General features: G+C 49.6%; 8 protein-coding genes across 8 annotated transcripts; 3 read left to right on the forward strand and 5 right to left on the reverse strand.

Annotated features, from left to right (window-relative positions):
* On the reverse strand, positions 1-541 carry FTJAE_11911 (malate dehydrogenase NAD-dependent; the record flags this gene model as incomplete). The annotated part of the gene is made up of 4 exons (XM_037344905.1): positions 31-118; positions 202-333; positions 376-407; positions 529-541. Coding segments are annotated over 4 exons (265 nt in total), but the record flags the coding sequence as incomplete, so codon positions are not given.
* Positions 542-3,294: 2,753 nt separating this feature from the next.
* FTJAE_11912 (ribosomal L28e protein) lies at positions 3,295-4,124 on the reverse strand (the record flags this gene model as incomplete). The annotated part of the gene is made up of 5 exons (XM_037344906.1): positions 3,295-3,475; positions 3,560-3,681; positions 3,756-3,779; positions 3,863-3,957; positions 4,067-4,124. 5 exons carry the CDS (start codon positions 4,122-4,124, stop codon positions 3,295-3,297), a joined length of 480 nt encoding a protein of 159 aa, XP_037201014.1.
* Positions 4,125-5,002: 878 nt separating this feature from the next.
* On the forward strand, positions 5,003-5,395 carry FTJAE_11913 (uncharacterized protein; the record flags this gene model as incomplete). Its single annotated transcript, XM_037344907.1, has 1 exon — positions 5,003-5,395. The coding sequence occupies one exon, from the start codon at positions 5,003-5,005 to the stop codon at positions 5,393-5,395; it is 393 nt and encodes a 130-aa protein (XP_037201015.1).
* Positions 5,396-6,133: 738 nt separating this feature from the next.
* FTJAE_11914 (C-5 sterol desaturase) lies at positions 6,134-7,223 on the reverse strand (the record flags this gene model as incomplete). The annotated part of the gene is made up of 2 exons (XM_037344908.1): positions 6,134-6,920; positions 6,967-7,223. 2 exons carry the CDS (start codon positions 7,221-7,223, stop codon positions 6,134-6,136), a joined length of 1,044 nt encoding a protein of 347 aa, XP_037201016.1.
* A 3,856-nt stretch (positions 7,224-11,079) lies between these two features.
* On the forward strand, positions 11,080-13,106 carry FTJAE_11915 (glucose repression regulatory protein TUP1; the record flags this gene model as incomplete). Its single annotated transcript, XM_037344909.1, has 4 exons — positions 11,080-11,188; positions 11,245-11,347; positions 11,408-12,359; positions 12,411-13,106. 4 exons carry the CDS (start codon positions 11,080-11,082, stop codon positions 13,104-13,106), a joined length of 1,860 nt encoding a protein of 619 aa, XP_037201017.1.
* A 503-nt stretch (positions 13,107-13,609) lies between these two features.
* On the reverse strand, positions 13,610-14,483 carry FTJAE_11916 (ribonuclease mrp subunit rmp1; the record flags this gene model as incomplete). The annotated part of the gene is made up of 2 exons (XM_037344910.1): positions 13,610-14,162; positions 14,203-14,483. The coding sequence occupies 2 exons, from the start codon at positions 14,481-14,483 to the stop codon at positions 13,610-13,612; spliced, it is 834 nt and encodes a 277-aa protein (XP_037201018.1).
* Positions 14,484-16,322: 1,839 nt separating this feature from the next.
* Positions 16,323-18,577, forward strand: FTJAE_11917 (vacuolar amino acid transporter 1; the record flags this gene model as incomplete). The annotated part of the gene is made up of 5 exons (XM_037344911.1): positions 16,323-16,492; positions 16,554-17,629; positions 17,685-17,845; positions 17,899-17,964; positions 18,017-18,577. 5 exons carry the CDS (start codon positions 16,323-16,325, stop codon positions 18,575-18,577), a joined length of 2,034 nt encoding a protein of 677 aa, XP_037201019.1.
* A 1,186-nt stretch (positions 18,578-19,763) lies between these two features.
* On the reverse strand, positions 19,764-21,674 carry FTJAE_11918 (RAN kinase; the record flags this gene model as incomplete). Its single annotated transcript, XM_037344912.1, has 1 exon — positions 19,764-21,674. The coding sequence occupies one exon, from the start codon at positions 21,672-21,674 to the stop codon at positions 19,764-19,766; it is 1,911 nt and encodes a 636-aa protein (XP_037201020.1).
* Between the last annotated feature and the right edge of the window lie 2,516 nt (positions 21,675-24,190).

Consider the following 24,190-nt stretch of genomic DNA (forward strand, 5'->3'; position numbering starts at 1 on the left):
CCGGATGTCCGGGGTAAGAGCTTCACATACGGGGAATGCCAGCGGGGATGACAATGATGTCGGCGTCCTTGAAAGCAGCCTTAGCGCCATCGTTGGCGGGAAGGTAGCCAGTTGTCTTCTGCAGAGGGTGTGAGCAAATAGTGTGTTTCGGTGGAAGGGAATTATGCATGTTCGACTGGGGAAAATCCGGGGTCGACTCACAGCGCGGGAGGAGATGTGGGAGAGATCGGTGGCAACGCCGGGGGTGTTGACGACATCGTAGAGAGCAAGCTCGTCGATATGAGGGGATGTCTTAAGGAGAAGAGAAAGAGGCTGTATATCGATCAATGTCAGCTGGTGTAATTTCAAGATTTGAGTGAGCAAGTTTCAACGTACCTGACCAATGCCACCAGAGGCGCCAGCAACAACTATAGACAATGTCAATTATTACTCTGAAAAGTGCTGAGACAACACCCAAGGTGTGAAGAGCGCGAATGTCATATGGAGACATCAAGGTGAAGGGGTGAGTGAGACGGCGCTTGTACGTACCAGCCTTGACCATTTTGACTGATTTTACAGGTATATTTGGATTGAAGGAGGGGTAGTTGCTCTGTTGAGACTTTTTGAAAAAGAGAAGAGATGGTAATGGACGAAGAGCTCGGATGGAAGAGTCAAGATGTGGGAAGAATGAGGAGAGTGGGAGGAGGGTCAGGAAGTGGGAGAGGGTTCAAATAAGTAATGTAGAGAAAGAGCCTCGAGGGTGGTTAATGCGATACGAGGGACGGAGGAGACTGGGCAGCTACTGGCAACCTCCACGGCGATACCTGCCGTACTCTGCTAAGGTGAGTTAGTTCCATATACAGCCCAGGGCAGCTCTCCATACGGGTACCCTTCAAGCCCGCTGAGACAATCCCGACGTATTCTAATGGATATGCCTTACTTAGTCCCCTTGCTGAGGCATCATAGCACTGCTCTATTGCATTGCATTACTTCAGTGCCCGAGTTATTCTCTCCGAGCTGACCGGGAACCTTTACGGCGGTTCACGGAGCTGGGGCTGGGCTGGCAAATTACATGTCCGAGATTATCACAGGCGTCTATATTTGCCTCCATCTTTTCTACCGCAGACATGTGCGACAGCCTAGGTGCCAGATGTCGAGCGGGGAAAGCAGCAGAAAAGAGCTGTGCAACTTTGGGAGCTCTAGTGGGGGGTTCCAGTTCCATGCACGCTCAAGGAGACCCCTCCTTGCAAGGGTCAATGGCTATCGTCAACAATTGAGGGGCATCATCCACAGTCCAGAACCCACTGCCCATTGCCAGGCCTATTGAACTGTCGAACCAAGAGGAGCGCCATCATCATCTCGCCTCTCTTTCGCCAGCTCCTGATTGCTTGTTACCATCTATCACGAGTTTGCATTTAGAATAATTACGTTACTGTCCTGATATCACCCACAGTTCCGGAGGACTTTGATGGTTGCGGGGGGGGGCTTTTGCTAATACTCATGATATTATCTCAGACTACCTACACCCTTAGGTAACTGACATGCCTCCACAATCATGGATTTCATCTTTCCCTTCACCCATTGATATTTCTCCCCTCTCGCCCGCCCACTTTGACTCGCAATGGCGATCCGCTCCAGTTGTCAGAGACCTGGCGCAATACTTGGCGCAAAGCCTTGCGCTGAGACTGGTGCGCAAGCGCCCTATACTGTTTTCCCTTCTCTTTTTGGAGGGGTCCTACGGACAGACTATAAATTCTAATGGAGAACGACGCACGATAGCAACGGAGCAACGGACAAGCCCTGACCACTTCGTGCATCAGATTCCCCATCGTCCGCTATATTCGATTGGGTCTTATACCAATCAACATTGATGGTAGATCAATCTTGTTTCGACAGACTATGCTAAAGATCGCGGACCTGAGTCTGGTTCGCTTCTGGAATCTGAACCCTCACATCCAGCGTCCCGTGGGGAAGGCTGTCAAGGGACCGATGCTCCCCTGCACCTCCAACTCGACAGCTCCCGTCTGGACAACTCACCGGGCCTGACCGTCGCAACCCCGAGTTGGGAGCGATCTTTACCCCGACCCAACTCCGGTGAGCACACCAGATCCAAACTCAATTGTCCAACCAAGCTCCACGAGGACAATCCAACAAGTCGCTCATATGAAACTGTTGGTAATTCTATCGTGTAAACCCCACCTTGTGTATTACTCGCTCTGTTTCTTCTCTTACAGAGTCTGTAACTTATAAGTGGACAATACCCTCTCGTTGCAAGAATTCACTGTTTGCAGAAGATTAACAGACTAAGCCACCAAGGTGAGGGGGCGGCTGATCCCTCCCCGTTACCAAATTTGGAAATTTCGCAATGCATCTCTGCAACCTTGGTGGTTGGCTGTTATTAGCTCACCTTGAGTATGAGCCAAGTCATTTGAAACATCATCACGAATCTTCATTGATACCTTGTCAAACAAGTTTCGTCTTTTTCCGATACTTCGGTGGATAGTAGCCTCCAGCATCCGGATGTTGATATGCCTCATACCGTATGGCAGCCGGATATTTGTCGTTCAGAAACTGACTTCGGTGGATGACTTGCGTCTATTGCACCAACCATGTTTCATGCCCTTCACCTTGGTCAGCGTCTGGAGATTGACATGCGTCTAACTCAAGAAAACTAGTTCCGGATTGTGGCTACATGAGGCTTTGAGCATCAAAACATTCCGACATATGATCTTAATATTCAAAATATTGCTCCGAACTTATCCGGGACGGTGACGTCTTGCATCGCATTCATGAGGATCCTCGGCGTCTTGACACTCGGCATGATCCTCGGTATCCCGTGGTACCGAAGTCATGACCCGAATTCTACCGCTTCGCACTTATACATCCATCCAGACAAGATCGTGAGCCTCCACAGATGGATGATCAGAGAACTGGCTAGTGCAGGCTTTGTCCAGGCCGACCATGTCAATCATGTATTTAATTATTGGCCAAGACTCTTGCGCTACGTCACTGAAGGTTCAGTACATCAAAACGTAGTTCGGCCTCAATGGTTGTTGACATGACTTGCATCATACATTCACGAACATACACTCTCTTATTCTGGAGAAACAAATTTCGGGTTGCCGGCGATATTGCCAGCGAGATATTCATTCATTTTGAGCTCACTAACTCCAGCAGTGAATGACCCAGAGACCTCGGTTCATGTGCTATTCCCACACTGATCTCTTTTTCATCAGTTGTGGGCTATGCAGCTTGCCTCCCTAGCTTCATGCCCAGCCTTATTCACAATACATTTCTATCTTGGTATTAGACAGCTTAGTTCTCCTCAGCAGCGGCGGCGGCCTTCTTGGCCTTGTTGCCACGGAGCTTCTGCTCGGGCTCGGGCTTGACAGGCTTGTTGGACTTCTTGAGGGCGGAGGCACGCTCAACGGCAGCGGAGCGGAGGTCAGCACGGTAACCGTTCTTGGCAGCCTGGTTGGCAACGGCCTGGTAGGTCCTATGCGAAAGAATCGCGGTCAGCCCCGTTCCGCCAACGTTCGATGTCGAATAACAACGACGTTGTGGGCAGTCGAATACTCACTTGCGGTTGCTCTTGGATCCGCTGTAAGAGGTCTTGACAAGGTTCTGGGCGGGCTTGTTGGGCTGAGCCTTCTTGGAGGTGACAACAATAGCACCCTTCTCGCCAGAGGTGATACCGAGGGCCTGTTAATTCGGTTTGTTTAGCATCGTACGTTCATCGAGTCGAGACATCTTCATCGGGGCTGCTGTGGTCGTACCTTGTCGTTGACGAAACCAGCGTGCTGTGAGGTGAGTTAGCGCACACGATCTACCATGACCCCTCGAATATCCAAGAGGGTATCAAAACTCGGGAACAGAATCGTACCTTGCGAGAAGTCTTGTTGGTCAGGTTAAGGGGGTCTCGGGAGAACTGAACGCCGCCGTTCTTCTTGCTCTTGGCGGAGAAGCAGTTGTTGTCACCTGCGCGATCGCAAAAACGTTTCAGTAATTGACTTCTTCAATAACAAGGCGCATATCGTAGGCCAAAATTCATAATATCAGATGAGAAATTCGTCGAAGGGAGACTCACGGACGATCTCCCAGATCAGGTCCGAGGAAATGTTGGAGAGCTCCTGGGCGGTAGACATTGTGAATGGAGGTTTTGGCGTGAAAATTGACCGGGGAGAGTGAAGCTTGGAGTTGTCGTCGTCGAGATATCCAGTTCCAAAGACTATTCACCAAAGTCGGCGAGAATTGTGCGTAGAGAAATTGTGGGGCTCGCCTAGCTTGCCCAACAGGGCTAGACACCCATGCATGCTGACTTTACTGGCCAAAGGGGGCTCCGACGGGCGGGAGCATCGAAAGACTGGGCCAGAGTGTCAGTGGGTAAATTCATTGGAACAGAGTCGAGAGGCGAATGGGTTGATACGACCGACCCCTGATGTCATATAATAAGACATTCAAAGTTCATTCCTATTAGTGACAGGAAGGGCACATTGCTCGGTTCAGTGATTGAGATCGATATTACAGCGTATATGCCTCCTCTATCTTTCAATAAACAACTTCAGAACCAACTTGCGTGTCCTTGTGCCTGTAGTGGCTGTGCCAAGCCAGAAAACGCGTGGCTTAATTGATTGGGAGAGGGAGCCCGAGGCCTCGCAAACAGAGTCACGTCAGCACTTTCATTCCTGAGACAAAGCGAAGGAGGCTCGTCTTTTCACTTTTCTTGCCGGACTTCCACTTGCACTTATTCAAATCCGGACCTTGCTTTGCTTTGCGGAGGCCGAGAAATATCAAACCACGACTAATAAACTCTGCACTTGCGAGTTTTTATAGTCCGTCTTTGACTAGAGACGGGCTACTTATTGATCATGCAACTTTGAAGTTCTATTCTCTTTTACACGCCTGCGACTTGGCCGTTCCTCTCTTTTGTCCCCCGATCGTATCGCTGCGTTGCACATAAATCTGTCGATCGACCTCCACTACCAACCATCTTTCTCTTTAATACAATACAAACTCGCCCAACATGTCGTATCTTCTCTACTCGATCTCCTTCTTCGCCCTCGTCCTCGGCACAGTCCTCTTCTTCACCCGCGCCCACTGGATCCCCCACGTCCAACATCTACGACCCAGACTCCCTGGCGCAGACTACATCTACTCGCGACTCCCGAACAGCTTCGCAGGCGATATCGAGGCCGGTCTTTCCAGCAATACATTTGATCTCTCTGGAAATGTCGAATCAGGCGATTCGCGCGCTGGTCTCGACGATGCGGCCAAGGCTGAGGTTCTCGCTATCATGAAGAAGAGGAGGATGAACTTTGACCAGGCGAGGAAGGTCTACATGGAGAACCGATTCAAGGCCAACGGTATTGGCGCTGATGGATTACCGAGGGATCCGAAGTTCGTGAGCTTCTCATAGGAGTTGCGTGAACATGCGAAACATCCGACGAGAAACGTAGCAAACGACGATATTCGACTACGAATTCGACTCTCCGATTATTGTTATCATTACAATTCCTATTCTACAAAGTTTGATGCTCCCGCATCATTCTAAAACTACACTATGTCGAAGCGATAGATTGCTTGACTCGAAACACTTTTTACGTTGGCACACCAGATGCAATTTCCTATACCTATCGAGTCTTTTTGGTTTCCCTGATTTGTTATGCGTTTTCCCTGTTCCTCTATGTTTCGGCAGCGTTTGTTGGATTGTTGAATAAAGGATTTGATATCAGCAGCCTGCGCTCATCACATATGATCTGCAAGGCAAGGAGTTAAGGTGGGATGCGAAATGGTTATTATTAACTGAGTAGACTCCGTCTGCCTAGTCAGCTATTGTACTTTTCTTATCTGCTAGCACCAAATATGCAATCGATGAATTCATCATATCATGTGATCTCCGCCAAACGCCGTGAGTGAGTGAGTGAGTGAGTGAGTGAACACCCATACAAAGGTCGAAATCTATATACAGAGAATGCCCAACGCTAGACCGGGGGACGGGCAAACTTGTCAACTAGCATGGTCATTTACTGACGCTTAGTGACAAGTGCCTGTTCTGCTGACGAGAACGCCCAAGATTTGGTCTTGATGCATGAAAGTGACCAACTCCGGTTTGCCAGAAACTGGCAATGGACTTGAGGGCTAGCCAGAAGCACATCTATTGAGTCTTCTTGGTGCTAGACGAACCGTATGTACGGTTGTCTTTACCTTCAATCTCTTCAATAAGCTCATCGACCTTCTCAATCTCCTTCTTCCATCGACCCTCTGACATCTTCATATTACGCTCAAACATCCACTGCTCAGGCATGAGATATGTTCCACCCATACGGTCGAAGCCAGTGAAGAACTGGCCGTAATTGACTTCAAAGCGAGAGTGGTGAAGAGAGTGGCAAGCAGCGCCGTTGACAACGGGGTTGTTGGTGAGATACTCGCCATCGTGGATCATGACTGACCAGAGGTTCACGAACACGAAGAGCGCCACATATGCCATCTTCTGGAGCGGGAAGATAAAGGGGAAGATGTGGTATGGCAATGACTGGGTGAAGCCATCGAGGGGGTGGAAAGCATGGCTAGCAAAGGGCGTAGGCATGATCCACTTGTGGTGAAGCTTGTGCAGATACTTGTAGACCAGGCGGTGGTGAAGCCAGCGATGAGCCCAGTAGATACAGAAGTCGGTAAAGAGGAGGAAGAGTGGGAACTGGAAGAAGTCGTACCAGAGCCCGGGTCCATCTTCGGTGGTGTCGTAGAGTTTGCCGTATCCGCGCACTTCAAGGAGGAAGAATGGTGCCGTGATGATGGCCATAACGGGCATGGCCTTGTTGGCTGCAATGATTTCAAGGCGGACTTGGTTCTTGATGAAGCGAGGATGGTCAAATGTTCGCTTGTCGAAGATGAAGATATATGAGAGTGTCGCGACGATGAAGTAGACGAGAAGCCCAAAGATCCTAAAGGTTGTTAGCTGAATCCACCAATCTCAGAATGAAGACTGACCAAGTGATGAGATATAGAGTCAGGGCTTGTCGAAGAGGGTTGTCACGATCCCAAGCGCTCATGTATGCCTCCTCTGCTGGCTCAAGGGTGATGAATTGAGTGGCCGGCTTGTAAGTCCATGTTGAGAAGGCCTTGGCCGACGTATCTGTCGAGTTTGAGGGCGACGGGAAATCATAAGGAGCTGGAGGCTTTGGGTGAAAGTAGGCGTATGCGTAATCGGCGATAAATGTATCGACGACCTCGAGGACGACGTCCATGGTTGGAAATTGGGTTTCTTGCAAAGTTATAAAGCCGCGGGTAGATAAATGAGTGGACTTGTTGTATAAGTGATGGTGCGAAGACTGGTGTAAGTGACCAAGAGAAACACAACGAACTTAGGTTAAGGGTCAACCAAGCAGAACAAACAATCACTGAGAACTCCCTACAAAACGCAATGATCTAGAAAACCAAATATATTCACAGAAGGGGCCTCGTCTTCTTTATCAATGAATCGACCAAGGGAAGGGAAATCACATTGTCTGATACTACAAGGGTCCATCGGCGGCTTGCGAGGCGGGGCCGTCGTTTCTGTCAGGGATGCAGAGACAGGTGGAGTTCTAGAAAGGGTCTTTGGAGCTCGACTGAGCCAATTGGGGAGCTTGCAAGTGAGAGCTTCTAGATTTATCTTGTGATGTAGGACGTACGAGAAGAGGAGCTCCTAGTGACTTGGACGAACAAGAAGGGATCTTTGCCATTGAAGTCAATTGATACGCTGTATGTATGTGAAGGGATATCAAAAACATACAATTCCCGTCAGAATGTAAATACGAATACAGAAACCTCTACAGCTCCCATTGGAGAATTCCTATGCTCGAGATGAGATTCGTCAAGTATCGGAGCCAGTAACGGTCGTCTTTGAATGAGAATCGCATGATGAGCTCCGAACGAGCCCGGGCGAGCAATAGCTCTATTCAGCACCAATTCAGTACCTCGTTAGCCACCAGAAAACAAAATAACAAGGGTTAATACCGTCTCTTATGTTGACTGAGGTGGTCTGTTCCGGCTTCTCAGGGCCCGAGTGCTTGTCAACCAATTGGCTTTTACAATTGGAATTGATGTTCCACTCTGGATCGAGGACCATTTATTTTCCGATATCACGAAGACGAGATATCGAACGATTCAGCTCGAGGTAATTCAGCCTTAAAAGGGGAAGTTGTTAAAGTACATCTTCACCGCAACACTAAGCCACGAAGATCGTGCTGTTATTGTGAGAGTATGATATACTGAGTCAATCGATAGTGCGTTCTTCACTGCGGAATGGTCCATGGTTTATTATACATTGAGACCTCATCGCACTGTATAAGAATAAAATTTACTGCAGTTCTGTCCATGATGATGCATTGTCCTTGGTAAATTTTCATCTGAATACTTAAAGTCAAGATCATGGTTCGACAATCCATTGTCGATTCATTCATACAGCGTGGAGATACGGAAACGAATACGTTCGGGGAAACCCTGGAAGTATCACAAAGGGACGAATATGAACTGACGTCTTCTGCTGATTTTGTACCCCTAACCCACGGGATCTCGGGTATAAGAGGGAATAGCTGTCCCTGAACTGCCTTGACAGCCCTCGGGGGGGCAAGAAAACACCGAACCTTGATATAGGGTGTCAAAATAAACTAAGTAAATAGTCCCCTAAGCTTAGGCTAAACTCACTTAAAGGTTCTTATTACTTAGGGTTAAGGTCCTAAGTTTTCTTTCCTCCTCTAGACAGCCCTTGTTTCAATGGAGGTCATGCTTTTGGCTACCCTATATCTCTCATCATCTTCCATTGGGCCAAGCCTCTGAACTGTATCTACGTATAATTCTGTCGTCTTAGAAGTTTGCTCTACGTCAAAGACTTTCATCTGTACCTTATTCAGTTGGGTAACTTTATTCTTCGTATCGATGATCAAGTACGCAACAGGTAACAAAACTTAGTATTTCCTTTTCAAGAACCCGAAAGAAGGCAACCAATATGTTACAAAGAGTGAGCTGAAGGGTTTTACTGAGAATAAAGTATAACCAAAGAGATCATGAGTGACAATATGGTATGTCACGATTTAAGATGTGTGTGTGATGAATTTATTGACTGCGTACATGTCGGATATATGAGCACCTACCTTAGGCATCCGACCCCGCAGGTGGGTTGAGGATGATGACAAAGGCCAGCTGCGCGATACTTAGAATTAATCTCTCCCGAGTCAGATACTCAAGCCTTATCACCATTTTCTGAGCCGTTGTGAGTCGTGTGTCGCCCAACAACTTTCTGGTCAGAATCGAAAATGCCCGAATATGGTGACGTTACTCAACCAAAGCAGACCGAATAAACCCTCAAACATGAATCTTGATGCCACTTACGGTTCTCTATCATCCACTCGCAACTCATCATTCTTGACAATGACTAACGATACATGACATTCGCGAGAGGATGAGGCATGTGGCACCAGTCACCTTCCATTAAACGTCGCACAGAATGTCACACAAAACTGGTCAAATCCGACGAGACTTGCCTGCCACTTCCGTTTTATGTATGTATGTGCTTGAAGGTGGCGCGGCTCTGTTGTGTTCAGTGGTGCTGTGCTTTGCTGTGCTGTGTTGTGTTGTCACAGATGCAAGCAAGGTCTGCAGACGATAGTTAGACACAGGAGTACAGTCCACTCCTCGTAACTTAATTGGCTCGGAGGAAGCATCTTGGAGCTAATAAGGGACAGCATGTATGTGGTGGGAAAGGGTTGTTGTGAGGAGAGAGCTAAACTTATTTTAACTTGCATGGTTCTCCAGTTGTTGCCATGAACAATAATCGACTTCCCACCGACTCCAGAAACTCGAACCTTTGGCAGCAGTATGATCTGCGCCACGACAAACTCTCTGGCTTCACTTGCCATAAACTCAGTTTATGATGGAGAATAGGTAGTTAGTTGGTATGAACGATCCGCAAAGTCAAGATCAGGGCAAGGGTGGTGGTAGTCTCGGCCAAAGATCCGAGAATAATACCAATCGTGGTCCAAAATAGGAATTCCCGTAATATCCATGCACTAGAGCCAAACAAACCTCTCTCTGCCCGCCCTTTCACACATCCCCAACAGCAATCGAGTTTCTTGTGAGACTGGAGGGGATCCCGCTTCCAATAAACACTCTGGGACCTGTGGCGTAAGGTAGTGTAGTGTAGTGTTCGTTCTGCTGCAGAGTGGCACTTCTCAAAGCGCCAAGGTTAGGTTTGTGACAGGGAGGGGGAGCACGAGGCAAAAGGGCGTGCGCTAACTACCCGTCTTAGACTGTCGTCAGGAAAAAAAAAAAAAAAAAAAGAAGAAGAGGGTGTCACAGCGTCAGGCGAAAGGACCAAAAGCCGTAATGAGAAATACAGACGAAGGGGGACTTCAAGGGGAGGTGTTGAGGCTTTGAGGCGTTACAAGGTGTACTTGTAGTAAACCTACCAACCAATGCAGCCACAGGGCAGCCCCGCCCAAATGGAGCCAGCAGATTGCCCCGGACCGCCTAGCACCCACCTGGCTCAGAGGGTGGGGACCCACTGGGAGGCTAGCCGCTAGAGGCTGATATCTACTAAGGTACCCATGCACTACGTCCATGCTTTAGTCGGATTCTTGCTTCAGCACCACTCGCTTCCGTTTCCTCCTCGGCCAGGCCTCGTCTTTTTTTCTCCCTCTTACTCTTCCATCAAAACATCATCACAATTAATCACATCTTACCCGAAACGTCGACAACTGCCCAACGCCGTCGGCGCACATCATATCCCACGACTATCTGAGCTGGCCCTTGCTCATCAAGGGCGTTCACACGCTTCCTTTTTATCGGCATCTGTCCAGTTCGCGTTCCTTGGTTCGCGTCTGTAATTAGTTGCCTTGCGTCGGTAGCCAACGCCAGCATCCTCAACCAATCTTGACTTGGCACCCAGCCTCGCGCGCCAACTCCTCGACGACGCCGAGTTAACGAAGCGTAGCGCGATAAACAATTTCGATTTATCGTCGACCTCTCCGCAATTGACCTTCGTCTCAACGAGCCTCGTTTTCGACCTTTGTTACTCATCGCTGAGAACCGCCTTGCGCAATGTCGATGTATCCGCATCGCGCCATGGGGGGCGGCCCCCAAGGCAATTCCACTCGGCTGAACGAGTTGCTTGAACAGATTAGGGTCGAGTTTGATACTCAGATGCGCGCGACGGAAAACTACGAGCATCAGAGTATGTCCACTACTCGTACGGCGATAGCTCATATCGCGTTATCTCCTTCACCCCAGCTAACACATTTGTATCTTTAGTTGCCGCGCAAGTCAGTGAAATGCAACTGGTCCGTGAAAAGGTCTATCAGATGGAACAAACTCATCTCCAACTCAAGCAGAAGTAAGCCCATATTTGCGCGGCAGTAATTTATACGTTCCTCACTAACCTCTCGAATCACAGATATGAGGATGAGATCAGTGCTCTGCGACACCAACTCGAGGCTGCTCGAAAGGGCATCCAGCCTGGCATTCCCGGCCCGCCTCAACATGCTGCCCCCTCCCAGCAGCCTCCTTCTATTGCTCCCGGCAATGGTCTTTTCAGTGGCATCATGGCTGGCGGTAGCCAGGGAGGTCTCGTTCCTCCTCAGCCAGGCCAGCAGCAGGGTCAGCCAGGCCAACCCCAGGGTGCACAACAGCAGCAGCAAACGCAGCAGGGACATGCCCCTCCTCAGGAGCAGCCGCTGGGACCTCAGCACCAAATGGGCCAAGGGCCTCCTGGACTTCCCGTCCCCCCTCCTCACCCCAACGCGCAGCAAGCACCTTACTCTCAGAACTATCCTCCGGGCCCCGTTTCCAATGGGATGGGCCCCCAGCCGCAGAGCACCGCCTCTCCCGGCCCCGGTAGAAGGGGTATCGGTCGTCCACCAGGTGCCGTCGGACCTGCTACACCCCAGGTCAATACCCCCGTGCCTTACCCTGGAAGTGCAGCCTCCCCTCAAGTTAGCCATCCGACTCCCGAACACGGTCGAATGGGGGGACCACATGCTCCCGCCGTTGGCAACGCTCTTGGAGATCTCGAAGTCGACTCCGTGGCCCCTCACAATAAGAAGACTGGGCAGGATTGGTATGCGATCTTCAACCCTCAGGTCCAGCGTGTCTTGGATGTGGACCTCGTCCACTCTCTCAACCACGAGAGTGTCGTGTGCTGTGTCAGGTTCAGTCACGATGGCAAGTATGTTGCAACTGGTTGCAATCGATCTGCCCAGATCTTTGATGTCCAAACTGGTGAAAAGGTTTGTGTGCTTGAGGACCACAATGCTTCCGATATGAGCGCCGATCTCTACATTCGCAGTGTCTGCTTTAGTCCCGATGGTCGCTATCTTGCTACTGGTGCTGAAGATAAGTTGATTCGAGTAAGTTGTGTCAGAAACGCAAAACATGTTCTACCTGCTAATATTGGTTAGGTGTGGGATATCCAAACGCGAACCATTCGAAATCATTTCTCTGGTCACGAGCAAGACATTTACTCGCTGGACTTTGCTCGTGATGGCCGGACAATTGCCTCAGGCAGTGGCGATAGAACTGTACGCCTGTGGGATATTGAACAAGGCACAAACACTCTCACTCTGACAATAGAGGATGGCGTCACGACTGTCGCCATCTCTCCTGATACCCAATTCGTTGCTGCAGGCTCACTCGACAAGAGTGTACGTGTATGGGACATCCATTCCGGCTTCCTTGTCGAGCGTCTGGAAGGACCTGATGGCCACAAGGATAGTGTCTACTCGGTTGCCTTCTCGCCCAGCGGTAAGGACCTGGTTTCTGGCAGTCTCGACAGGACTATCAAGATGTGGGAGCTCAGCGCCCCTCGTCAAGGAAACCAGCCTGGTCCCAAGGGTGGCAAGTGCGTCAAAACCTTCGAGGGTCACCGCGATTTTGTTCTATCAGTTGCTCTCACCCCCGAGGCCAACTGGGTACTTTCTGGTTCCAAGGACCGTGGTGTCCAGTTCTGGGACCCTAGAACGGGTACGACGCAACTCATGCTGCAAGGACATAAGAACTCCGTTATCAGTGTTGCACCTAGCCCGCAAGGAAGATACTTTGCCACTGGCTCTGGCGACATGAAGGCTCGTATCTGGTCTTACCGTCCCTATTCCTGACTAAACAAGGAACCGGCTCAATGGGTTGCTTTTTAGATGCTGTGCCTAGAGAAGGACATGGGTATGAACAAGGGCGAACTGATACATGACGGAGAAAAGTGATGTGCTTGGCGGCGGTGGCTGTACTGGGACGGATATCTTTGAGGGGAAGCATTCTGCTTTTCACGTGGTGGCTAAACAGAGTGAGCGACAGAAATTCTTGTTACTTGGATATCGGATACAGGAAGCAAGCTCCACACGCTCAACTTACGGCGCGAAGCATGATCTTCCAAAGAGGCGCACAGGGACATGGGGAATTTGGAGAGCAGGATGAACGTAGAGTGGACCATACCTACTCGTTTGCAGTTTTTTTGTTTCTAATTTTGCAGTGTGTTACAATGAAAATCACCAGTCCTTGAACAGTTTGCTGTATTTGTAGTGGTTGCTGACAAGGTTATTGTTCGTCATATGTATTCGAAGCTGTACAAACTCGAAATGTGTGTATAGTAAATGACATAATATCGTCATAGAGAGTCGAAGAGGCTGGAAAATGCGTCGCCTTTCTTCTTTTTCTTTTTGGGCTTATTTGCAGCGCCATTTTTCGATGAAAGAGAGCCGAAGAGACTAGACAATTCATCACTGCTCTTCGTTTTCTTTCTTGGTTTGTCTATGGTGTCACTTTTGGACGGAATCCTCTTGGTGTCTATATGTGTCGTTTTGGTCTCGTATTCTTTCAGCTTGAGGTCTTTCGAGCGGGAGTCTGGTACTGGTTTCGTTTTCTTCTGGGTTGACATAAGCTCTTCGCGCGAAATGGCTACGCCCATATCCACTCCGGCATTAGGTGCGTCGTCCGCTCTTAAATCGGATGTCTCATGTTTACTTGGCTCCGAAGGCATTGGCTTTGCACTACTCGAGATTGGAGGGTCGTGGTCGTGGTCAGGGACAAGTTGGGAGAGTATAGTGTTGGTTCGAGCAAGAACTGAGAGGAGGAGTAGCCCGAGAGGCGCATGCTGGTTATCAGCTGCAAGTTGAGAGAAAGTGCTGTGCGTAGAAACAAGCATGCGATTAGCTACCCATCTACAAAGAGTGAAGACATGCTAGCAAGTAGTTGACCTACACGAAAGCGCCAGGGACCACATGGCGCATCATCCATTTTGCGCGCGCAAGAGCGGGATGGACATCACGCTTGACACCGCCAGATTTGACCTTTCTAGGCCGTGAGTTGAGGTCGTTGACGAGGTTGCGGACTGCGCGGCGTAGTATAGAGAAGGAGGACCACCAGTGCGTGGAAGAGTGCTGGTTCTTGTGACGATGAGCGAAACCATTGAGGATGGGGATGAGAGGCGCGAGCGAGTCGTTGGTTGTCGCTAAGAGGGCGGGATCGGGAGGAGTTGTCATGATGGAGGTAGATGATGTGTGAGCATTATTGATAATTGGTCTGGTAGAGAGACTGTGTAAGTCCGATATTCGGCCGAAAGGTTCACTACCTAGGTAGTATGATTTCGAATATGGAGAGCGACGTTGAATTTGTTATAGAGATGGATGGATGAAGTTGAGAGGTCGGAGTAACTTTTAGTTGCGATAAGATAAGAAAGATCTGAGTTCACAAGGTAGCAACCGCGGAGTAATTAGTGGTGATTTGATCGGTGTTCGAATTATGGTTTCCGCGAAATATAGTGTAAACAAATGCCGTTTCTCAATTCTAGGTAGGCTTGAATTGTTTGTTCTATTCTTGCGCATAGTTTTGCTGCTCTGCAATCGAAGTTCCTCATACGTAAGTAGTAGGTCATGCATGCTGTAGGTGTAGGTTGGAATAAGGTGAGGTGAGGTCAGATGATGATGGGTTAGGTGTATGGCAGGTGCGTTCAACCTGGTTCCTGCTGTGGTTTGCATTCGCAATGCATGGACGTAATGTAACATCAGAACAAGATTGACGCTGTGTCTTTACTTGTGTTATTACTCTTTCAAATAACATCGACAATCAGCAAAATATGACATGACCTTACAACATCTGCGCCCGCAAACAACGGCTTGCAGACAGTCTCTTACATATTAGTTAGTTATTGCCTTGGATCTGGTCTCGTGAGCCCCTAGCACATTTCTCCACCATCGAGCGTCGAGCGTCCACCACCCCATACCCAAAACGAAGCCATATCCCGTCAAGCCTGTTAGAGCTGCACAGAAGTTGAATTACAGGTGGGGTTCGGTGCAACGACGATGTCTCTGCGACTGCACACAAGCGGGTACAACCGCCAACCCTAGCTGCTAACTTAGAAGTTAGGCCATTCCATTACCTTAGTTAGGTTGTCTTGTCAGTCATGATAGCCCATCTCATGAGTGAGACTTTGAGCGTTGTTGTCCTACGAAACGGCGAGACATTCCTTTGGTGTTGACGTTGCTCGTTCTAGTCAGCCATTGGTTGCTTGTCGCCTGTACGCTTGGAACATTGTCCTATCATTTATACGTATTTCTCCGGCAGTTGGTGCTGTTACCAGACCTGACCCTCCATCAACCCCCGAGAACAGGCTAAGCAACCTAGTGGCGCTCAACTGCAGCTATCGAGGGTCCTGTAGATTGAGACGACCGCATGTTTAGTCAAACAAACGTCTTATCATGCCTGGTGCGTAGAAGAACTGGTTCCTGGTATCTATCAGCAACCCGACCCGACCCCCTGCTGGTTCCATCCAACCCTGCCAACCCAATTACAAGCTCAAATCCAAAACCAAAGCCCAAACCGAGGAGCCGCTGACCATCGGCTATCGTGTGCACAGGGCACAGGCGTTCTTGAACTATCCTTGGCTGCGATAAGCGTCATGTCCTTCGTCTGTTGGCGCGCCCACTTCCACTATGGTCCAAGTTGAGCCGCGTGCCATATGACCCTGAGCCGAGTCTGCCCTCTTTCTCTTGTATGTCCGCTTGTCTGCTTCCTCTCAATTCCTTTCCTTTTCCCCCTTGCACCTCTTCAAACTGTTCGTCGACAGTTGGCGAAATCTCGTCAATTTGGCCGAGTCTGCAGACCCTGTCCGCTGTTGCGTTGCATACCTTGCTTGATTGCAACCATCCTTCCAACTTTCTAGTTTTTTCTGCAGCCTTCGCCACCCTGACGCTTAACTTGGCGGTCCAGGAGGATTGTTAAGAAGCACAGAGTGCCTTCTTGGGTGTAATCAGGCAACGCGGAACACGACGAGAAGGACATACCAAAACCAAACGTGAAGTTGGCGGCGATACACGATTACAATGTCTCCGGCGCGGAATCCTACGAGCTGGGATGACTACCAAGGGGGAGCTTCGCCTCGGGGAAGCGTGACCGACAGCATGCTTGAGCGCGAACAAGCTCTTGTGGACGACGAAGGCGACGAAACTGGCGACCATGAAAATGGTGAAGGATTTTCGAGGCCGCGAAGGCGGTATGTCTAATCTATGAGAATTCATCAATTGGGTTTTGTAGCTAATAATTTTTTTTTTTAGGTCTTCCGTCACGTACCAGTTGGCAGCAATCGCAGACATTGGTGGTGTAAACAGTTTCCGATCTTTCGCCCGGAGTTGGCAGCGAGCAGCAGGATTTCCTGAGGTTATTCCTCGCCGACCGAGCTTTGTTCTTGCGCCAGAGCAAGATACAGAAGACCTTCAGTATGGTCGCAGCCATGTCCAAGGATCGTCGCAACAACAATCGGGTCTTTTGCGCCAACATCTTGATGCCTCGTCTTCGCATGCGAACGGCGAGCCAAGCTCAGCCATTGAGTCCTCACCGAGGTCAATGAGGATCCCACATCGTGATGGCGAGACGAAGCCTCTACTTGATGTCGAAGCTGGCTCATCCCCTGTTGGGTCACCCCGATCAAGTATCTTCGCCGTCCCGCCTCACCTTGCAGCTCCCGATATTGTTGGAAGCTATGGTTCGTTCCGAGACTCTTCTCCTTTTGGAACAATGGACAGGAGCTCGCGCCATCGCATTTCGTTCAGTGAGGGCAGCGGCTGGGGTGTAGCTGATGAAGAAGAAGAAGAGGGCGAGGGTGCAGCTCATGGCGAACACCAGCCCATCCTGGTCAAAGAGGTTAAGCAGGGCAATAAGGTTGTACTTGCTGTTGAAGGCCAGAGCACTCTTCCTCAGTCCGTCTTCAACTCGATCAATGCCCTAATCGGTGTCGGGTTACTCAGTCTCCCACTGGCCCTGCAGATGACAGGTTGGATCCCCGGCCTGTTTCTTCTCACTCTGACAGCGGCTGTTACGTCGTACACCGGCAAGCTGCTGGCCAAGTGCATGGATTTTGACCCCAGTCTCATTACGTATTCCGACCTGGCGTACATCTCGTTTGGAACCCGAGCGCGGGTCATTGTTTCTGCCCTTTTCAGTCTTGAGTTGATAGCAGCCTGTGTCGCTTTGGTGATCCTCTTTGCCGACTCGCTCAGTCTGTTACTTCCGGGTCTTGCGAGCGTCAACACATGGAAGGTTGTAGCTTCTGTCATGGTTCTGGTCCTGAATGCGTTGCCTTTGCGCCTCTTGAGTTACACAAGCGTTGTTGGTATTTTCTCGACCTTCTGCAGTGAGTACATCATCATTTGTCAGTCCCCAATACGCATTTGCTAAATATGACACAGTTGTCGTGATTGTCATTATTGATGGCCTGTACAAACCTCACTATCCTGGTTCACTGCGAGAGCCAGCAACAACCTATCTATTCCCCGAGAATTGGCTTGCTGTGCCTCTTGCCTACGGTCTCCTCGCAAGCCCTTGGGGTGCGCACTCTGTTTTTCCATCCGTAAGTTATACCGATGTCAAGTCCAGTTGGACACTTGAGCTAAAGCATTCCAGATCTATCGTGACATGCGTCACCCTTACAAATGGGGCAAGGCCGTTAATGTTACCTTTTCCTTCTCTGTGAGTATAATATAGTGTCTTCATATTTTGGAAGCTTCTCTGACTTGCTTAGTACATCGTGGATACATGCCTGGCTGTCATTGGTCTCCTAATGTTTGGTGATGGTATCAAGGACGCCATCACCTCCAACATTCTCAAATCAAAGGGCTATCCTGACGCTCTGAAGATCATCATGTCAATCTTCATTGCTATCATTCCTTTGACAAAGATCCCTCTCAACGCTCGCCCCATCATCACGACTTTGGACGTCATCTGTGGAGTTCACGATCAACACCATCACCATCATGACCAGCCTCACAGCCAGCCTACTCGTTCCTCAGTTCTGGTCACAAAGTCAGTACGAGGCCTCGTGCGCGTTTTCGTCGTCATTCTTCTCTTGTTCATCTCTATTGTCTTCCCGGCATTCGACTCTGTGTGTGCGTTCCTCGGTGCGGCCCTTTGCACACTCATTTCTATCATTCTGCCCATCTCATTCTACTTGAAATTGTACTGGCAGGATGTGACAGTGCGCGAAAGGATTGTTTCTGCTATTCTACTGGTTGTGTTTGCCATCCTTGGCACGTTGGGAACAATCTGGACATTCTTGCCCAAGCATCTCATTGGCGCTGACTAGACTGTGTTTGTTTGAGTATGAAAGGCATCTACTGGAGTTGTCACGCATTTGTGGGTTATGTCCCAAGCAATCGCATCGTCATTTACTTTACGAGAAGTATTATAGGACCATGAATAATACGTTGCCAATGAGCTTCCGAGCTCTATTTGTTTTTACCAACACTTTTCTCACATTTGTTGTGAGATACATATGTGATGTTTCACCGCTTTAACTTCACACACTTACATCACGCATGACGGCACCACAGTGTGCATATCCATTTACCCTCATCTCCTTTTTATCCGTATCTTGGCTTGTGTGAGTGGCAGCGTCATCAGTGAACCTCCTCATGTTCCTGATAATCAGACAATACTTGAGAATTGAGTCTCTCGAGACGTAATGAGCATACCTAACCATCATTGTCGATACATAATTCCAAGTACAATCAAGACCACCTTGCCAATGTCTCCTGTCTCTCCTAAGTTCATCTCTGCAGTTCTTCACCCCGCCGCTGATCCCCCAACTGCCGCTCCCATGACATGACATGCCATACCCCAGCCCCGACCCCTCTCTCAACTTGTTTCGTCACGCCATGGCTTCGTTCGCTCTCATCCAATCCGACCTTCCGGGGAACGAGAGAAGCGGTAACAATGGGTAGGAGAATTGACGAGTCCCGAGGAAACAGGCCGATCGGGCCGTCCGGGGATGGATTGCGAGTCGTATACCTATTTTGGTTTAGAATTGTCATGAGTGTAGCTGCATGTTAGTCACTACTAGTCGATGGCCTAGGGAGCAGGAAACCTGTCTTGGTCTGGGAGTGTGCATTGGTATCGTGCCATGCTGCCTTTAGCCAAAGTTGCGCAAGGTCAAGAGGCAAAACCTGGGCATGACATTGTGCCTAGTATCGAGTGAAGCTATATGTGTCTATGCTTAGGAAAACATTAGACAACTGAGAAGTGAGATATGTCCAGTAGATTATAACGGCAAGTTAGTATAGGGAAACGAAACAAAGACTTCACATAGGCAAGATGAATAGATAGTGTTTGAGTGGGTACTTCTGGTATTTATTATTCTAGAATATCCTATACGCAGAAAGCGAGTAAGGCTCTCATCATAATCCAAGCAACGCCCGAAATATCTTCGAGTATCGCGCCAGGGACTCAAGACGGCCAAACTACATTTGAAGGCTGATGGGAGTCAATCCCATTTACCAACCTCCAACCCACTCAACGTCTCCAAGATCGGTGCGCCGATCCCGACGCCAGTTCCAATCTCTGCCCTTGTTCCAGGGACATTCCTTGCTGTTAGACCGTTCTTTAGCGGCCCCAAATTTGTGGTGATAATTAGAATGATCCCAAACGCCCGCTTCATAAGATTTGTTGTATCCAAAACCAAAATTGTGTCGTCGTGGCTTAGAGAAGTCCACTGACTTAATAGAATCCAAAGTAGAAGTTTGACCGCGGCGTCGCTCACCCAATGCGGCCCACTTGTCCAGAGAACTTCTCGGTTTGCTCATGGGCGAGTGCGAGTAATGAGGAGTGATGGTGATTTGCTGAGGCTTGGGGGTCGGGGCTTCCTGGAAGAAGAAGCCATCAGCGACCAAGTCATCATCCACATCACCCTTGATGTTGTGAGTGTGCGACACCGGCTCGGGTTCAGGCTGTACAATGGCGGTCTTCGTGACCTGTTCCTCCTCCTCCTCCTCCACTACCTTCTTCTCCTCCTTACTCTCCTGACTCCAGGTCCTGGCATTGAGCTCCTGGAGCATCTGTCGCTGCTGTTCCATTTCCTCCTCTTCCTCATCCTCGTCCCACATGTCACTCCAGCTCTTAGAGACAGTTTCCTGACGTCGACCAAAGACCATGGACATAGCTGGCTTAGGCTTGGCCATGTTGATTGGGAGGGAGCCAGCAGTTGCCGAAGATCGATTGAATCGGGCAGTGGGCTTGATGGCCATAGACTTCATGGAGGCGCCCAAGTGAGAGTCGTAAACAGAGGACATAGGGGTCTGCATGTTGGCAAAGCACCAGTCAGTGGTAGTCGCTTCTGACTTAGGGAAGAGCTCCTCGGTGTAACTCTCGTCATCGGGAATGACACTGAGTTGACGACCAAGATGAGTGGTACCATGGAGAGCCTTGGCCCAGGGGAAAGCACCGGTATCAACGGCAGGGGACTGGATTGAAGGGGTGCGGAGAGGCTCGCGGTTGGCGGTGGCCACGTTGGGAGACTCGGCACCACAGTACTCATCATCATCCTCGTCATCGGTGGTGAACGTGACAACGCGGAGCAGAGCTTCACGGGCACCCTCTAGTGAGCGTCGCCTTGGGTCAAGGTTCATGCACTGCACGAGGACCTCATACGTATCCTGAGACATGGAGGGGAAGACGTCGAATAAGGACTGCTTGTCCCGGGAGTAGTCGAGGAAGAGGGGATCAGCCTCGGTAGGAGTGGTGAAAGGATTGCGAGAGAAGAGGATGTTGAGCAGGCAGATACCAATGGCCCAGATATCCGCTTCGGCAGGCGAGTAACCGGCGCCAGCCGAGTCGAACTGTTCAGGAGCCATGTAACGATCACTGCCAACAGTCATCTCGTAAGACCACTTCTCTGTAGTTGCCAGACCGAAATCGCCAAGCTTCATGGCACCATCCTGAGTGAGGAAGATGTTCTCGGGCTTGATATCGCGATGGTAGACTCCCTTAGAGTGCATGTAATCAACGGCATCGATGAGCTCGATCATGAATTGGCGAACATGCTCCGTCTCTAGAGGACCGTGACCTTTTCGGATAGCTTCGTAAAGATCGCCCTGACCACAAAACTCGAGGACGAGATAGATGTGAGAATCGGTCTCGAACGAATCAATGAGGTTGACGATGTTTCGGTGGGTTCCGAGGCGGCTGTGGAGAGCCTGTTCCTCCGACTTCTCGTCAATAGCGAAATCGAAATCGGCATCTGGGCAGGCACTTCTCTTGGTGAGGCACTTGATAGCAACAGGCTCATTGGTTACAAGATCCTGGGCCTTAAACACCATACCAAAAGATCCATGGTTGAGAGGGGAGATGGTCTGATAACGTCCCTTGAGAAGGGCACCGCCAACGAACTTGTCCTTGAGGCATTCCATGGCGAAAGAAGAAATAAAAATGTTCAAAAAAGAATAGAAATAAAAGGGGAATAGTCGTACAAACGATTTTTTGGTGTTTGTCAATAGCCGGGAATGTAGGAAGTCCGGAGAACGATGTTGAAGCTCTTTAGAAACGCTTGAGCCGATGCAAGAAAATTGATGTTCGCGGTATATGAGCAATGTACAGTGTCGTAATGATGAAAGCAGAGTTGAGCAAATTCGAGTTGTTGATAGTGGTGTTGTTGTTCGTTGGTATTCAGAGGCTCATTTGAGGGTATTCGATAGAGGCTTAACAAAAGAAATGATTATCGAATTGTCGTGACGGTGAGTTGCGAAGACCGAAGTGGCCGAAGAAGTTGAAGACAAGGAAAATGAAATTCGTTATAATAACATGGGTACGTTTTTTTGTAACTTGAAAAAAGAATGACTCTGACGATGAGAGGTGATGGAAGTCAACTTGGGACGAGGTCGACCGGAGAATTGAGTTTTGGTCAAGACCAGGTGAAGTCGTATTAATAGAGAGGGAACCGGATTCGACGATGCCGATAAAACGACGTGTCGGACCAGTCAGACTGGCACCGGGGGGTAGGGGAGCGGAGCTCGCCCGGGGCGGAGTTCCTAATGATCGGCCGGTAACGGTTGAGTCACGAGGGCCAATTAGGCCAAGTTGCGATATTGAGTGAGAGACCGGAAAGTAAAACGCAAGTCAATGAGGAAACCCTCGTCGACTCAGTGCAGCACAAGACGATCTTTCTATGTGACGTGTCCGACTGTAAAAGCGCTTTTGATTGCTGGCCGAGGCTCGTGATATGCAGCTCAAGGGATGCGGTAACGGAGCGATGTAATAGGAGGTCTAGGCGAACAAGGACTTGGTCTAATGCAGCGGCAGACAACACAAGTCAAGGACGCTTCTTCTTCTCGTTGTAGTTTGTATAGCTCAAGCTTTGTGCGATCGATTGGTGATTGAGTGGTTGGCTGTTGATGAATCACCGCGATAAGCGTTGGGGTTGAGTGCTTGCTTCGGGAGATAAGGTGGCGATGGCGAGGCGAGGCGAGGCGGATTCGTTCGGTGAGTAGAACGGTGATTGATGTGGTGTGATGGGTGGGATGGGATGGGTTGGATTAGATATGAATAGACAGAAGAGATGAGATAGTGAGAGAAGAGTGGCAAGCTCGAGAAGAAAGAAGGCCTTTGAAGATGCGGAAAGCGTACAAATGAAGGGAAAGAGAGGTGGATAGACGATGATAAGAAAGCAGGGGAAAGAAGACAAGAGAAGAGAGAGGGTGAGGTGAGTGAGAAGGGAAAGGCGGTGATAGAACCAAGTGGAGAGGGATGGATAGATGGCGGACGGTGGATGGTGGATGGATGGGCCATGGGATAAGTCAAGACAGGACAGGTTGGATTAGTGAGGGTGGATGATTGCCCGCTCATACTGTCCACCCCTTCCAAGGCAGGCGAGACAGCGAGTGAGAGCCAGGTCTAGAATTGACGGGGGTGTACTTGGAGTTACTAGTTGCCTGCTGCAGACTGCAGAGTGCACCGCTGCAGCTCCACCTGCCCAGGCCCCCAGGATTAGAGAGGGCCGGGGCTCCACTAGCTAAAGACATGCTGTCGTACCTTGCGTGCTGTGTTGTTGCTTGTACCGGACTAGCCGGGGTTGGTAGGTACTAACCTTGGGCACAGGGGAGATGCAAGCCGAGTATGTACTGTGCTGTACTGTACTGTTTGTACTGACTTCACAGCAAAGAAAGGTTGCAGACGACACACACATGGCAACGCAACAACGACTACGACAACTACGGCAAAGTGGACAGGTCAGGTACACGGAATTACAAGATGCACTGTGACCCTGTGTTCCCGTTCGTTCGCTCCATTCAGGTGCCTCAAATGTTGGGGGAGGCTTGGACGCCAGCAAAGAAGGAATGGCGCTACCGTGGGACGATACCACGACGGGCAAGGGAGGGAATGGCGGCATAAAGAAGTCAATCAAACAGAAGCAGCGATCAGAAACATTGATGGCCGAGGATTGGTGATTGATGATACCCCTTCGTCTCAGAATTAGGAAGCATTGCAACGCCAGACAGACAACTTTGAATCCAAAACATGACGGCAGAAATGAAATGAGGTCAATAATGAATACTTTAGGCACATACGCGCGTTATCAAGACACTGTTGCGACATACTGTATACTGGAAGCAGCCAATTCATTGCACAACTCGTATAACTGGTTCACTTTTTATGCATTGCCGCGTTATCAAAGTTATCCTTATCCGTCCGTCACCCCGGACATCCTCCCATCATAATAGCGACATGACGGAATACCAACTGACATGACGACTTGCCAAATGCAGATCTAACACTGTGCTATCAGGGAGTCCGGAGTAGCTCAGTGCAAACAAGACCTCACGCGCACTGAGGGTGGAGAGCATTAACCAGAACCAGGGCAAACTCAGCAGAAGCCAGACCACTTAGTCACTCGCTCAGTGGAAAGTCAACGGGATAGGGGAGTCATTCA

The sequence above is a fragment of the Fusarium tjaetaba genome (genome assembly GCF_013396195.1).
Source record: "Fusarium tjaetaba strain NRRL 66243 chromosome Unknown NRRL66243_c0000307, whole genome shotgun sequence".
Lineage (NCBI taxonomy): Eukaryota > Fungi > Ascomycota > Sordariomycetes > Hypocreales > Nectriaceae > Fusarium > Fusarium tjaetaba.